Source organism: Podarcis bocagei (genome assembly GCF_964188305.1).
Source record: "Podarcis bocagei genome assembly, chromosome: 3".
Lineage (NCBI taxonomy): Eukaryota > Metazoa > Chordata > Lepidosauria > Squamata > Lacertidae > Podarcis > Podarcis bocagei.
The window spans coordinates 30,732,618-30,748,377 of NC_138127.1; the positions used below are offsets into that span (position 1 = coordinate 30,732,618).

Below are 15,760 nucleotides of genomic sequence, written 5' to 3' on the forward strand. Positions count from 1 at the left end.
AAAACACACAAATTTTGTGGGCCAAGATCTAAAGAGTTTGTGTCTGACATGGCAGATTTTTCCAGATCACTTTCTCAGACAGCTCAGGGAGGCTGCAATTAGAAGCCCTGCTGGATTCACTAAAGCTTCCTACACAACCACACTGGATCCCAGCCATAGTCTCTGAATTGTATTATTCAACAGGCACAGATTCACAACACATTTGATACAGAGAAATGGCAGGCAGGTCCATGGGGCTACTGCTGAGTTATGGGATTTCCATTCTACAAAAATCAATCAGAACTTCAGGGGTATCAAAATAAACAAAATGCCTTTAGAAAGATATAAATCTACAAACAAAGGCTGCAATATCGGGGCTACAATCTGCTATGCAGCCTCTCTGCAGCTGTCTAAGAGTAAAAAAGTATGCTATGTGGAATTTCGAGTAGGTAAAAAGTCTCTGTGTTACAAAGGTATGCATATGATATCCAGTGAAGCATGGTAGCATTCTAATATTTAGGGACTGAATCCTTCGATTTTTACTTCCTTGAATATTAGAAATCAGAACAGAAAGTTTACATTAGAAATCAACTGTTATCAATTCTAATTGTTTGAAACTGAAACTACTATTTTTTCTTCTACTACTATTTTACATGAACTGCAAAAACTCAAGAAAATCATTTTTTAATTTAACCCAATATCCTACTTGGTTCACTGTAACAATTCAGGCCCCTAAATTCTTGACTCGTAAAAGTCATTCAGCTATGCTAGTCTAGTCCAGATTATCTTTATTTCAATGTGTTTTCTTCTGAAGGAAGGAAAATAATAATATTTTCTCCTGCAGGTAATGAATAAAGCTGTTTTGAGCGAAGACTGAGGTGGTTCGTCGGTCGATGAAAAAATAGGTGATTGAACATAGTTCAATGGGAAGGCCAAAGGGCTAGTCCAAAAATATATTTCCACATCTAACAAATGAAGAAAAATTACCACATTCCATGTGGGAAACATCATATGGCATACAGCTTATCGCTGACAGGCTTATCACCTTACAGCTTTGATCCTGGAATTGCATGAGGTGATACAAGACAATTATCTTTGATGAATTACCACATGATTATATTGCTTCGTATAATCAAGTTATGACTGCAATTATATCCAAAATGCAATCTGAATTAACCCTTTGGAGTAAAATAATGACATTTAAATTTGGCTTATCTATTGAAACTGGTATTAGATAAAGCTTACATCTATATTGGAAACTATCTCGGTATAACTTCGTTATAACTTATATATAACTTCGTTTGAAAACGAAGGAATATATAAAAGTTAGTAGTGGCATACAGTATGCTCCTTCAGGCAAAAGGTCAAGGCTATTTTTGCATATCCCTTTCCCCCCCCCCCCACCCCTTGTAGTCCCCATGCCTCTACAAATCTACTCAAGAAGTTTGGGAGACCCTTCAGAAGCGTGTGGGAGATGGCATTGTGGGCTGCAGGGGAGAGGAAGAACAAGTGAGAGTCGTCTCCTCACTTCCACACAAGAAAACATGACGTTTGTGGAGCAGTAGCCCCTGTCAGATGCAATTTTATTCTAAGAACAGAAAGAGCGTTTCCAAAAATGGAAAAGCAGGTCTGGATTCAACCCAATGATTTTTATTATTTTTTTGGCAGTATTATTTCCTTAACATTGAACAGGCCTTGGAGTGTGAATCAGGTTGGGTCACAATCACTCATCTTCTTGTGGGAACAATTCATTACTCAGGACCAGTTATCTGTAACACTTAATGATTAAGAACAGCTCATATGCATGCACCCTCCTAAAAAGAAACTGTTTTTCTCCTTTCTCTTATTATTTGCAGTTAAGTGCTAGATCAGTATTCACATTAGGTGAAGTTAACAGTAACACTTATTCAGGTTTTACTAACCACTTTCAAACCCTGGTCAGCATCAGCCACTCCTTTTGTTTTGTGCTCACGGAGTGCTTAATTGTTGTCAACGCCAATAGGTAATGAGCAGGTGGAATTTTTACCAGGTGACAGAAGGGGCTGAGTGGGGGATCTTGCAATCACCCCCTGAGAGAAACGTGACCTTGAAACCCCTGCCATTTTAACCATGGTTAAGGGGCTGCTCAGCATTATATCTACCCCAGTCATCACTATTAATGACTCATGGAAGGCAAGCACTAAGGAAGACTGGCCTACCATGCTCAAAGCCATGTATCACACAATAGTTCACAAGCCTATTTGACAGCAAATGAGATCATTTTAGTGTTAGTCCACTGCTCTAAGAAAAGCAGACATTGATGAACTGATGCTGGAACTTATTACCACAAAATATATGATGGTTGTAAATGTTGAAACGCACAGAAGTTGTAAATATAAAACTGTATTTTCAAAGCACTGCAGTATTTATGTCACAATACGCATGATATGACATGCACACTGTTGCTTTAGTGAGCTGAACTAATTGCCCACTGAAACTTAATATTCCCTTTAAGAAAGGAATCATGTGAAGCTACATTATATTAAGTCAGACCAATGGTCTACATAGCACAGAACTGCCAACTGACTGGCAGGCAAATGGCTGCCCCACCCTTATAACCAAAGTTCTTTTTAAATGGGGATGAAGTTTGCAATCTTCAGTGGTACAGCACATGCTTTGTATACTGAGCAATGGTCTCTTCTCATCTCACTGCTTTGAACAGTACATAATACCAGGTTTGGTATTATGAGGGAAATATGTTATCTGTCATAACTGTGAGAAAGGAAACCACCTGAAGACATTTTCATACTGAAAATTCAAACAAATTATGTATATGCAAGTTAAGTGTACATATTTACTTTCTTTCCTTGGTTTGAGTACCAGTAGGTAACTGCAATTACCTTTTCTTAATTTGAAAACTCAATCTAAGCCGGAACTGATGCTTGTATTTAGCTTAAAGTAGGGACATAAGAGACAATCACCTTGAAATAAAATGTTTCGATATATTATATTAATCTCCCAGCTTTAATGTGTATATAAACAACTGCAGAAACGTCCTGATTATCAGAAGTATGCTACTGGTACTTTCTAGAATTACATATAATAAAACACATTATTGCCTTTTTTGCCATTAATAATGGAGACTTTGGTTTGATTTTCTTTGGTTTCAGAAATGCACTAAGAACACTGAAACTATTTTTTCCTCAAGAGCCATCAACCTCTCCTTGAAAATGTGTTAATAAGTTCACTTGGCAATGCTTGGACTCTAGCGCATACAACAAATAAGCATAATAAATGCAGACTTTGTGCCTTTTTATTTGCTAGATGACACCAGTATTTTTTTCTTTGTCAGGGGTACAATGCTTTTATTTTAATCAGTATCTTAAATATGACACTTGCAGCATGGACTACCACTGAAATGTATTCCCATCACCTTTCCTGAAACATTTTATATCCCCAGCCCCCAAACATGTGACCATGCCTTTATGCAGTCTACCTAAAATTGTTCTTTCCAACACACATATGAAGTTATTATTCGTCTTAAACTTTCAGCTCACATTACGTTTCGAAAGCCTTCAGACTTACTTTCACCCTATGTTGGATTGAGTTTACGATCTTGCTTTTCAACTAAGACACTTAACAGGTTTTCATTCTTCTTATACACAGGATTTGTTACACTTTTGTATCCCCACTCACAGTTCATGCTCTTTCAGTTCCACATTTCTTTATAAGCTTTGGATTAAAGGATTGATTGCGCAAACCTTTATTCACAGGCACTCAAAGAGACTGTGTGATTTAAGAACTACTCTAAATGGTGGGCAACCCAATGCTCAAAGTGCTGAGGCAGCAGAAACCCTTTTAATTAAATCAAAATTTCATCAGAGGAAAATTATTAAGGATGCTTACTTATTTAAACTGCCCATGTGATATAGTTTCCAGAGTGTTTCATTTTTAGAAGAATCTAGATTCTTTCATTCCATCATATTGTTTCTAAACAGATGTGAGATGGGCGTTTTTCATATGATCAAATGAACGGGGGGGGGGGGAAGGAAGTCTAAATAGGAATGACTTAATTATATAAGTAATGTCAAACTACATCAGGATAAGTTTGTTAAGTAAAGTTCTGAAAATAAGTACATAAAATTTCTGCTCTAATGGCAGCAATTTCTGTATCTTGATCTTTAAGTTCTATAAAAAAAATTAAATGCTTGAAATGTTTCTCATGTCTTGAAAACACTCGTATTGTTAAATTATAGAACACAGGTTTGAACTATACCTCCTTTCCCAGGAAAAACGTTACACTGACAAACATTTTGGGAAAATGTTTAATTTAAACTGTGTGCGCGCGATTTTTTGGTGCAATTTATTTTCTCTTGTTCTTGTGGTATACTTACCCCATTAGGAGGAGAAGAAATCCATTCCAACTCTGTCTGTTGTGCTTTAGAATCCAACAATATTACTGAAAGAGAGAAAAAATATTTGCGTTAAAATTATTTTAAGAATCAAGTTTCATTTATTAAATTATCTTTCCCTAAAAAATCAATTCAAAAAGTATTAACACAGAGCAGCTGGATGAACTTCCTCAAATGCAGATGACTAATTTTTCAGGTATAATTTATTATATAAAACAAAATTCTATCGGGAAATGACAGAAAATACAAAAAAAAAATTCATTTTCATTAAAGTACATTTATTGTGCAACATGCATTTATATACATTAACATTAAGTTACTTTTTAATTTTTTAACTATGTAATAACCTATTGTGATCTGTACTAGTCAAAGATGTATTAGAGAAGATTGACAATAAAGTTTATGTGTGTATATAAAACAATATATTATACCGAGATGTCAAAAATGATAAATCCAGTTAATTTGGAACTGTTCATCATCAAAAATATACATATATCTTAGCTTTACAATTCTTCATTATACAATAAATTATTAAAATGCACATATGCATACTGAGATCCAGAAAATATATTTCAAAAAGACGAAGATGAAACTGACAGATGTTGGATGCAACTGGAGTGGGGGGGGTTGCCATTTCAGCAAAACAGAGACTACACTTCTATTTTTTCCTATAAAATTTGTTATAAATTACAAGTACTGTAAACTTACCTGCTACTTAGAAGTACTGTTATTTTACAGTAGTGCTCAGTCCAATAAACAAAATAAAAATAGAAAAGGGCTTATACATGGGTAGTAATATAAATTTATTTATAATTTGCTGAATATGAGTACTATTGAGTATTATCATAAAGCTTTACTGACACATTAGTGCATTTAGTTCCACACCACCTCTTAAAACTGTTGGTCAGTATTTAAACTTCAAATAATGAAATATTATTTCAAATAGCATCATTCTGCTAACTGCAGATACAAACTTGGTGTTTCTTTTTTTCTTTTTTACATTGACATGTTTTAGTCAAGAGTACATTTTACTAATCGACTGTTAACAAAAGCACCTTTCAGTTTAAAATAACCAATTAATATAAATCAATATACAGCCTGCAGTTCTCTACACAGTTAATTAGCAGTAAATTATATTGAAATCCCTGCCCAAGTGTGTAGCTGGCTGCAGTCTTAGATTTAAAAGTACTTCTTACCATGAGTACCATTTGAAATCTATCCATGCACGTTGACATATTTTGAGAAATAAGCAAAAATAAACTTCCCATCATAAAAAATAGAACTTTGTGGAATATATTCAGGCATTGTCTAATTTTGTGATCCAGTGTTAACCATGTGTAATGGGAGTAATCACTATTGATTTTAATTCAGATTACTTCCAACCAAAGAGGAATGCAGCCTTCCAACCTGATCATCTATGCTCACAAATGTGAGTCCCACTTAGGTGCTTACTCTCAAATAAATATGCACCAACGGTTGCAGCCCTACACTTAAGTATATTGTGGAAAGCATATTGTTTTAAAGAATCTTTTTGTATCCTTACATCGTGCCTTCTCAATGAAGTTCAGGCCCTACTCAAACTTTAAATAGCTTCACTTTTCATTTAATTATTTATTTAATTAAGCCAGGTATCTAAGGGACTTCAGCTATTAATGGTCTCTAACTAGGAGTTAATAGAGTTCTGTGTATTGCTGTTGCTAATTAAAGACCATGCTGATAAGCTTAGCTAAAAAAAGTCATAGTGCAGGTTTAACCCTCCATGTCTCCATCAGTACATCTATTGAAAACAGGTTGTAATTCTTTAATTGCACTAAACATTCCCAGTGGTACTCAAACAACCTAAACATGTATTGTACACAAAATTATAGTGAAAGGGGTATCTCTCTTCTGTGTCTGGAGTACACAGAATACAAGTTTTAAAGTGCTTAGTGTGCATTAACTTGATTTTTCAAAGTTATGAGAATAATCCTATTTTATGATACTGACTTTTAAAGAAACAACAACTTTTTGGGGAGAGAAAAAAGAAATACTTTCACAGGTGCTGAGGGACCCTTTATTCAAGTTTCACAAGCAAACTTCCCTTAAGTTTTGCCAAGTGCTCAAAACAGAGGTTTTTCTTTTCCAAAGAAATAAGTCCCTCCAACAAACCAACCAACTCAAACCAGGTCAATAACAACAGAAAATGAAATACATTTTAGATTCTGTTAGAGAAAGGCCTCTAATGAAATCTGTAGTCCACACATCGGCCAATTCCAGCTTTGCTGCAGTAGTCAGATCAACAGCTCAAAAATAAAGGACAGCCAGTGTAACTTGCCAGATAGAAAACCATTTCATGAACGGTGGTGCTACTATATAAAACTAGCTGTACCTAATGGAGCTACTTGGGGGGGGGGCGTCAATTATAACCTTTGGTACCCATAAAGCAGAGCTTTCCAAACTTTTCATGTTAGTGACACACTTTTTAGACATGCAGCATTTCATGACACAGTAATTCAGTTTTATTAGCAAACCGGAGGTTAAACCAACCCCTTATAAGAGCATGGGGAGCGTTTGCATGACACACCTACACACTGCACCCTACACAATTATATGTCGCGACACAGTTTGGAAAGCTCTGCTATATAGGTATATAGTTTTTGCATGTTATTTTATTATGCTATTTTCTGAAGTTCTTCTCCCCTCTCTCGCAACCAGATAACAGTACACTGAAGTGAGTGCCAAAGAAATTACTCAACACATTTTCACACCTGATAGCTATTCTCTGAATGGTTGATCAACTCATCCCCCCAGCTTAAAAAATAAAAATATATCTCCCCACCCCCTACTGCTGTAAACACACTGTTCAGTTTAGGACACAAGTCTGACTGGGATCCATACCCTCTGGTTTGGATCGATCCTTGGCCCTATGGGGGTCACACACTGTGATCAGGAGGAAACGAAAGAAGTCTTGGGACACCTTCAATAGTGCGAATCTATTAAACATTTTTAAGGTGTCCCAATAATTTTTTGTTCTCACCAGTGTCCAGTGCATCCTACCCAAAGCCTGAATGTGCCACAAGACTCCTTTCTGCAATATCCTTTAACAATCTAACCAAGAGCCCCTTTGGCATTGCCAGCGGGGAATGTGTGTCACTCTGCACATGCTCAGAGGCGCTTGATTACTACTTTTCCCGCACCAGGCCTGGAAAACAGCCGAAGCCTTTACTCAGAAGCAAGCCCCATCTGGTTCAGTGCAGCTTAGCCTCGAGTAACAAGCGCAGCCGAAGCCTCAGAGCCAAACAAGCCCCGAGCACAAGCGAGTTACGTTTTGGAACTCAGTCCGGGGCACTCGTCAGGCCCGGAGGAAGGAAAAGGGAAGCGGAGCATCTCCTCGAGGCTCCATCCTTCCCTCAGGCGACTGAAACAGAAGAGGCATCTCTGCTCCGAGCACCCAGGAGAATGCCGCCTCCCTCCCTCCCGGGCTCAGGAGGCGAGCAAGACTTGCGCCTTCGCCCTTCGCGCCCCACGCAGCCGTCCCCGCTCAGCTAATGAAGTGACGCGGCGGGGGCAGCCCGTTCCCGCGCTTCTCTTCCTCCTAAGCGAGCGCCTTCGCAAGCGCCCCCTTTAGCCTTTTACGCGGAGTTCCCAGGCGGGCAGCCGAGCTGAGGCGGCGGGATTTGTTTCCAGGGAGCGGAGAAGAAACCCCCGTCCGCTGCTGGCCGAGGTGGAGGCTGCGACCCTGGCTCTCCCTCCCTCATCTCCATAGCCGCTGAACCCGAGTCCCCCTTGCAAACGATCGTCAGGAAGTCGTGGGGCTGGCTGTGCCTTCCCCCCTCCTCCCCACAGGATTGTTTTTCTCTTGCCCCCCCTCAAACCCCACGAGGCCCCCCCTTCTTTTGAAGGTGGCCTTCATACACACCACCGTGGACGATGAAACCTTTTTTTTTTTTAGTGGCCGGCGATTCCCCCCCCCCGTTCTTCCCGGACCAGAAGGGGGACTGAGCAGGGTCTCCAAAGTTGGAGAGGAGTTTTGCGAGGCTGCCCCAGGTGAACTCCAGAGATCACACCACACACACACACCGAGTTGGGTTTTTTCTTCCCCCCCCCCTCCAGTCAATTCACAAATCATGACGCCCTTCTGGACACAACGGGGTGGCTGAAGTGACACCGGCTTCGGTCTGTCCGGTGTCCCTCCCCCCGCCCCTCCAATAGGGCACCGCGTGAGGAGATGCGGGCTTCTTTCCCACCCCAGATGCCGCCCTCTCGGGAGCCGGGGCACCGCTGCCCGCCGCCTCCCCTCCTCTCCTTATCCTTTCGCCAGCTTTCCCTCGGCGTTTTCCGCCTTCCGGAGAAACTTTCCACAGCCTGCCGAGCGAGAGCGCCTGATTTCGCCCGCTCTCCGCCCGCTCTCCCTCCTGCCTAGGTACAGGGCACGTTTCCACCGGGAAGAGGAGGACCCGTCCTTCCTAGCTCCGACTATAGGCTAAGCCATGCATTTTACCTCATGCCTATAAACTCAAAAAGCGAGAATGTATGGTGGGGGGGGGGCGTCCTCTCCCCCCCCAAGACATTATACCCCCTCGAACACATATGTTCACAGAACCTCACATTTCCCGCAAGGCAAGGCAAGAGATGTATTTTACATCTCGTGGGGAACCGTTTCCTTTCGCAGGTCTGCGAAACTACGTTTTGTAAACGACGGAGCAGGTCTTCGAAGCCCCCGGTTGCGATTCAAGAGGGAAGACGCCGAGGAAACAGATTAGCTCCCTGCCATACACAGAAGCAGCCTATGGATTATGCACAACAGAGGGCGCGGGTGCGGGGGGGAGGCAAAGCACATCTCGTGAAAATGTGCACACAGCTAATACACACACGCACGGAGACTGCATATGTGATGCAAATAGTTCTACAGGAGGCTGCTGCTGCTGCTCCGCCTGCTCCCTCTCCTTCCTCTCGGACTGAACGCCGCCGCTCCGAGAGCTGCAGATCCCGCTATCGATACGAAGCGGACAAGTAAGACTTTCGGAGGAGCTGCTCTAGGTGACACGGGCGACTCCAAAGAAGCGCCCTCGCTCCCGACCCCAAGGGATCACATCCTCCGTCCCCAAACTCTCCTGCAGTCATGGAGTAGCTTCATTCCTCCACAAACTCCAGCGGGGGGGGGGGCGGAATCTTTTCATATTTTATTATGTCGGTGGTGGGGCATCGATGCGGGGTAGAATTGCACTGCTTATGCTATCAGCCACCTTTTAAGTTGCCCCCTAATCGCAATAGAAGAAACTCCCCAGCGGTCCTACCGATATGCGCCCCCACCCCCTCGCCAGCCCTGCACAGACCTGAAACCATCCCAGGGCTTTGCATCACGTGCACACCTTACAGACCTAAATCCTGATAGGAAACGCGCCGTTCTTTACAGTCACGCAGACACAATCGGGGTGCAACGGGGATCCATTATCATCTATGAATGAGGTGCTCGCTCCCTTGCCTAGGACTCGGCACGGGGCTGCGGGTGCCCAGCGCTGCCCCTTTCATCTCTGCTGGGCTCGAGAGGGAGAGGGGAGAAGGGGCTGCATGCAGTTGCAATCTCGGGGAGCAAGAATAAACACTCCAGGAAGCCCTTGCAACGAGATAAACTTTTGTTTTCGGCATCGCCTTACCTTCTTTCGCAGCCTGTGCCTCCCCCGTGTGTGCAAAGCGAAGCAGCCAGACGCAACACAAAATAATCCATGAAGGGAGCCTACTTTGAAAAACCATGGTGCATGAGGTGTTTAAAATATATCTAATTACATATATATTCGAGAGAGAGAGACTGTGCGCTGGTTGCTGTTGCTCCCGCTGCTGCCACTCGGTGGGGATTAAAGAGCTTGTTCTGTAACGTGTTTTATTTCGCAGCGCTCTTGCCCAGAGCTCGCTCTCTCTCCCCGGCTGCCTTCTTCCCCTTGCCCTACTCGCTTTTTCTCTCCGTATTTGCTGCCTGCGAGTCTCCGACTGCAGACCGGCCGCTCGCACCACACTCCAATAATATCAATAGGCGCGGGGGGGTGGGAGGAGGAGGAGGAGGAGGAAAGGGGGCCGGGCCAAAGCCGGGGAGAAGAGCCCGTCCTTCAGAATGACTGGCAGGAGAGCCCAGCCTACGAGAAAGCCGGATTCCGAGTTCTGGAGGCACGGCTGGGCAATGAGTCGCTCGGACGGCGGAGGCGGAGCGAGGCGTCTCAGCCAGTCAGCGGCGGAAGGTGTCAGGTTGCAGCTAGTCCCGGATTCCCCTTCTGGTGCTCGTATTCTTAGCGCTCGCTGGCGGGAGGCGGGCGTGGGTCTGTCTGAGGGTCAAGCTGCACATTTAAGTTAAGCGGACTTTAAAAGTGCGAGGCTGGCGCTGGCACTTTTTTTAAAAAAAAGGAATAGCAGCTGATGAGCAGCTGTTACAAGGGAGGAGATCAAACTGCAAGGAGCAGCCTCCCCATCTTCCCTTCCTCTTGCAGCAGAGTTGGAAACGAGACCAGGCAGAAAGCGGAGCGCCTCCTCTTCTGAACTCCGCCGCTTTGGCTGGTGTCCATTCCGAGCTCCGAGCTCTTCCTCATCCCCTCTGGGCACTGTGGCAGGGAGAACTGGGCCCATGGGGCTGCCTAGAAACAAAATGCAACCAGTCACCTCTGCCAGCCCCGCTCCCTTCCCCTCCAGGAGGTGCCCCAGGCAGGGTTGGCGTGGAAAGAGCAGCCAGCTGAACCTCTGGCTGGCTCACCTGCACTCTTGGTGGGGCAGTGATTGGGTCCCAAAAGGCCCAACCTTCCCTGCGAATGGGAGGATGAATGGGCTACTCCTATAAAGGGCCATCTTATTTTCTTGGCTGCCTCCCTCTGCGTGGCCTTAATGGCCACACAAAAGTTGAGTGAGCAGGCAGAGATGGTGGCTGGTCCTCCAGTGAACAGTCAGTGCCGTGTTGTGTTCCCTTGTTCCTCTCTGAGTGGCTCTGGCGGTCCCAATCCTTCCTCCTGCTGCTGTAGCAGCAGCCAGTCCAAACTTGCAAGGGTGAATGGGCAGGTTCAGAGCAAGAGGGCGGCTGAATTATCACGGGCAGCAGCAGCAGCCAGCATTTGTCCAATCCTTGCTACTGAGAAACAGAAAATGAGCAGTTGTGGAGACAGGAGCTGCTTCTGCCAGAAATAGCCACGACCTCCTGTCTCACTGAAGCACAGAAGGAAAGATAAGGTTCACTCTCCACCACTGTGCTGCCCAGAGGATGATTTGGAGAGGGTGTGTGAACTGGCAGAGGTGGCTGCTTACATTTTCTCTCTAGGCAGCACCATGGGCCAAGTTTGTGCTGACAGGTTCTCCAAAGAGAGCAGAGGTAAGAGCAGCCTCCAGTTTCTCTACCTTGAATGCTTCCCCAGCAGACTTTAGAGGAGGAGATGCCTTGTCGGGTAGGAGTAGGTGTTCCTGACAGCAGGGAATCTCTCTTCCTCCTTTCCAGCTTCTGTTGCAGGGCAGGAGGAGGGAGGCCAGGTTGCTGTTGCTGCTTAATCTTCACACCTTACTAGCAACAGCTGCTGATGGGCTGCTTTTCCTTCAAAGTAAAAGTGGCAATGTTAAGCATGTTTTCTAAAAAGCATACACACTATAATGCAATGTGTGTTGTTTGCTGCTGCAGCAGCAAACATGGAAGGACTTTTCCCAGCAAATAATAGACACAATCTGGTGTTCAATTTTTTTAAGCTGATAGAGTGAGATTTGAGCGGATTTTGTTCCCAAGTTAAAGCAACTGAAACGGCTTTAAATAAAGTTCCTTGAATTATCTAGAAAACAAATTACATAAGCAAAGTCTTGTAGCATACCCTAACTCTCCCCACTTCCCTGAACTTTCCCAAGAAGAACTCTCCAGTCCCTTCAATTTCAGCTTCTCAAAAAAAGAAAAGGGAAAAAAGATTATTTATATTGTTTGATATGTGAATTTGGCTCAATTTAAGACTTTTCTGTGGATCTGGGTCAAACTCACAGCTTTGAAACTAGTAGAAGTGTATGTGTACAGTAGTATGTGCATATAGTTTAAAAAAAGAATCACCAGTTTTTCTAATTTTAGCCTTTGCAGATTGCAGTGTCCTTTTTGGCATGCGGAATAAAAGAACAAGAACATACAAATGAAATATTCTGGTGTGTTTGTTTTTTTCTTTTTTAAAAAAGTGATAAGAAAAAACTATGTAACACGATACCACATCCGTTTGATCTGCTGGCTAAAAACATCTGCAATAAAACATTTGGTTTTGTTTCTGAAGCAGCCATTGCAAATATAAAACAACCTCTTTTGATTGTATGTAATTCAAAACCTTTGTATACTTTGCAATTCTTTAAAAAGTAAAATTATTAACATTGGCAACCTTTTCAGTTTTACTATGTTGCCCCTTTACGCCTTTCCACAGCAGTTATGAAGAAACCAGTCAGACAACATAAATCTACTTGCTCTTTGGCTCCCCACCCCCCTAACACACAACCAGAAACAAGAACTAATCGGATAAAAGTAATTTTGTTGTTTACAAAGGAAAATAAAGTTGTCAGTTTTTAAAAGTTCACCCCAGTGATGAAAAGCATGCTTACTCTGCAAAATCTGATTGTATTGGGGATCTTAGCAGTGCCCTTTGTAGGAATGGAATACATAACAAAATTAATTATTATTTTTGTCAAGAATTGCAAAAAGTTAAAGAATAGTTGTTTTCTACTTTGGAAAAAAGTTTGAAACCAGAGACGATTATATGTAACTGAAATGTGAAACTTAGTAATGAATTACTAGTAACGATTTTTAGAAGAAATATGTTTCTACATTTAAAAGGATTTATTGTTGCATTTTGCTATGAAACCCAACCTTCAGTCTGTGCCCTTTTAAAAGATACTAAATGGCATACATGTTTATATTTTTGAAACAAATGTAGTCAACTTGTGTAAACTAGTTTTCTCTAACTGTAATATACCATCACATTGAGGCTGGAGAAGTAAACAATTATTGGTATATAGACAATGTTAGCCATACTCAGAGTAGACCCATTGAAACTAATGGGCATCAGTAACAGTCTAATTTAGTGGGATACAACCATAGGCTGCATTTTTACTATTATACATAGGCACACTAGAAATATGCCTTTTAGTGTGTACAGTGGTACCTCGCAAGACGAAAAGAATTCGTTCCGCGAGTCTTTTCGTCTTGCGATGTTTTTCGTCTTGCGAAGCACGGTCCGTCACAACTGCGCCTCTTCAAGTGGCTTTAAAAAAAAAGCGCAAGACGTTTTCGTCTTGCGAAGCAAGCCCATAGGGAAATTCGTCTAGCAAAGCAACGCAAAACCGAAAAACCCTTTCGTCTATTGAGTTTTTCGTCTTGCGAGGCATTCGTCTTGCAGGGCACCACTGTATAGGGTATAACAATATAAAATACAATCCGGTCACTTTTAAGTCCACATCCTTAACTATCCCACTGAATTCAATGGGACTTAAATGTGCTTACTTATATAACCGTTTACAGATTTGAAACAAAATCTCCATTTACAAACTTTTCAATTACTGCAGTTATGTTTAAATTAATACAAATAGAAAGTTCAAAGTGTTGTACCTGCCTTATAGCTGCTGGATAACTTAAGACACATTAAGACTACTATAAATACTTTCTCCCATTAAACTGGAGACTACATATGTTGAAATAGGATAGCACAAGCAGAATCACAGGCACAAGTAGAATTACTGCTTTATATTGCTCTTTATCTCCTCTGTGTGTGCATATGTATTTGTGGAGGAGAAAAAACAACACTGAACTGTCCTAATCCCTGCCCTAACTAAGCATTCTTATCAGGAAGTAATTCCCATTGTAATCAATAATTCTTACTTCTGAGTGAGCATGATTAGGATTTGGGTTTAAGTGTAAATTGGGTGGGGAACCTCAGGTTCAATACAACTCTCCAGACTTCTCTGTCTAGCCTTTGGGCCTCTTCCTAGGCAATGGCCCCTTCCTCCCGGCCACATCACTTACTGGCCTGCTCTATGCCTTCCGTGAGTGGTTTTGACTGGATAACTGCAATGCGCTCTACGTGGGGCTACCTTTGAAGGTGACCCGGAAACTACAACTAATCCAGAACGCGGCAGCTAGACTGGTGACTGGGAGCGGCCGCAGAGACCACATAACACCGGTCTTGAAAGACCTACATTGGCTCCCAGTACGTTTCCGAGCACAATTCAAAGTGTTGGTGCTGACCTTTAAAGCCCTAAACGGCCTTGGTCCATTATATCTGAAGGAGCGTCTCCACCCCCATCGTTCTACCCGGACACTGAGGTCCAGCACCGAGGGCCTTCTGGCAGTTCCCTCACTGCGAGAAGCCAAGTTACAGGGAACCAGGCAGAGGGCCTTCTCGGTAGTGGCGCCTTCCCTGTGGAACACCCTCCCACCAGATGTCAAAGAGAACAACAACTACCAGGCTTTTAGAAGACATCTGAAGGCAGCCCTGTTTCGGGAAGCTTTTAATGTTTGATGTATTATAGTATTTTAATATTTTAATATTCTTTTGGAAGCCGCCCAGAGTGGCTGGGGAAGCCCAGCCAGATGGGCGGGGTATAAATAATAATAATAATAATATATTATTATTATTATTATTATTATTATTATTATTATTATTATTATTATTATTAAGTTGTGTTCTTGAATTGTGACAATGCATTTGGCTTGCCCAGGTACAGAGGGCTTATGTGTTTAGAATCATCTGACTTTTGCATGATTGGAATGTAGCCTATGGTACAAAGGTAAAGAGCCACCCACTTTACCTCTGGCCCCACCCACCACCAGCATGTGGCCCCAGATGTATTATCACAAGACAATGGGGCCCTTGGATTGAAAGGAGTCCTGGGGCAAGTAATTTTGCACAATTTAAGGCACCATTTTGTTATTCTACATCCTTTTCATAGTATATTTGGTATTATTGTAGCAGTGACTCTAACATTGGCGGGAGAAGCACCTTGTCCTAAAGAGGGGAAGGAATCTTAGGGCTGGGCAATATGTGGTTTTCAACATCGTGATGTATTGCCAGCTAAACATCGTGATATATTGATACACTATATAAAGATGTCTGCAATAAGAATTGAACAATGTAGAGGCGAACAGTAGGACTGGGCAATATCTGGTTTTCAACATTGTGATGTATCGCCAGCTAAACATCATGATATACCAATATATCACAGTGTCTGAAATAAGGATGAAGTTATGTAGAGGCCTTGGCTGGCTTCACAGTTTTCTTCATGTTGTCATTGTTGCATAGCATACACACGCATCATGATTCATGATATATTGCCAGGTCAAAAATTATTAAACCGATATCACGATATGAACTTCAAACTGGTTCTGGACAATATATCAATATATCCCCTAGAAAGGCTCTTACAGCAGGTAG

At 42.5% G+C, this 15,760-nt stretch overlaps 1 protein-coding gene across 4 annotated transcripts in view; it reads right to left on the bottom strand.

Moving 5' to 3' along the window:
* Nucleotides 1-10,377, bottom strand: part of EPHA7 (EPH receptor A7) — a 171,318-nt gene extending 160,941 nt beyond the window's left edge. Inside the window, exons 1-2 of one of the 4 annotated variants that reach the window (XM_081186543.1) lie at nt 10,007-10,369; nt 4,353-4,417 (exon numbers count right to left, since the gene is read on the bottom strand). In XM_081186543.1, the coding sequence (XP_081042669.1) occupies nt 4,353-4,417; nt 10,007-10,103 (162 nt within the window). In that variant the 5' untranslated portion in view covers nt 10,104-10,369. Of the gene's footprint in view, nt 1-4,352; nt 4,418-5,078; nt 5,482-10,006 lie in introns of those variants that run through there. The other 3 variants (XM_081186542.1, XM_081186544.1, XM_081186545.1) reach the window with 3 other exon arrangements.
* Nucleotides 10,378-15,760: the final 5,383 nt, after the last annotated feature.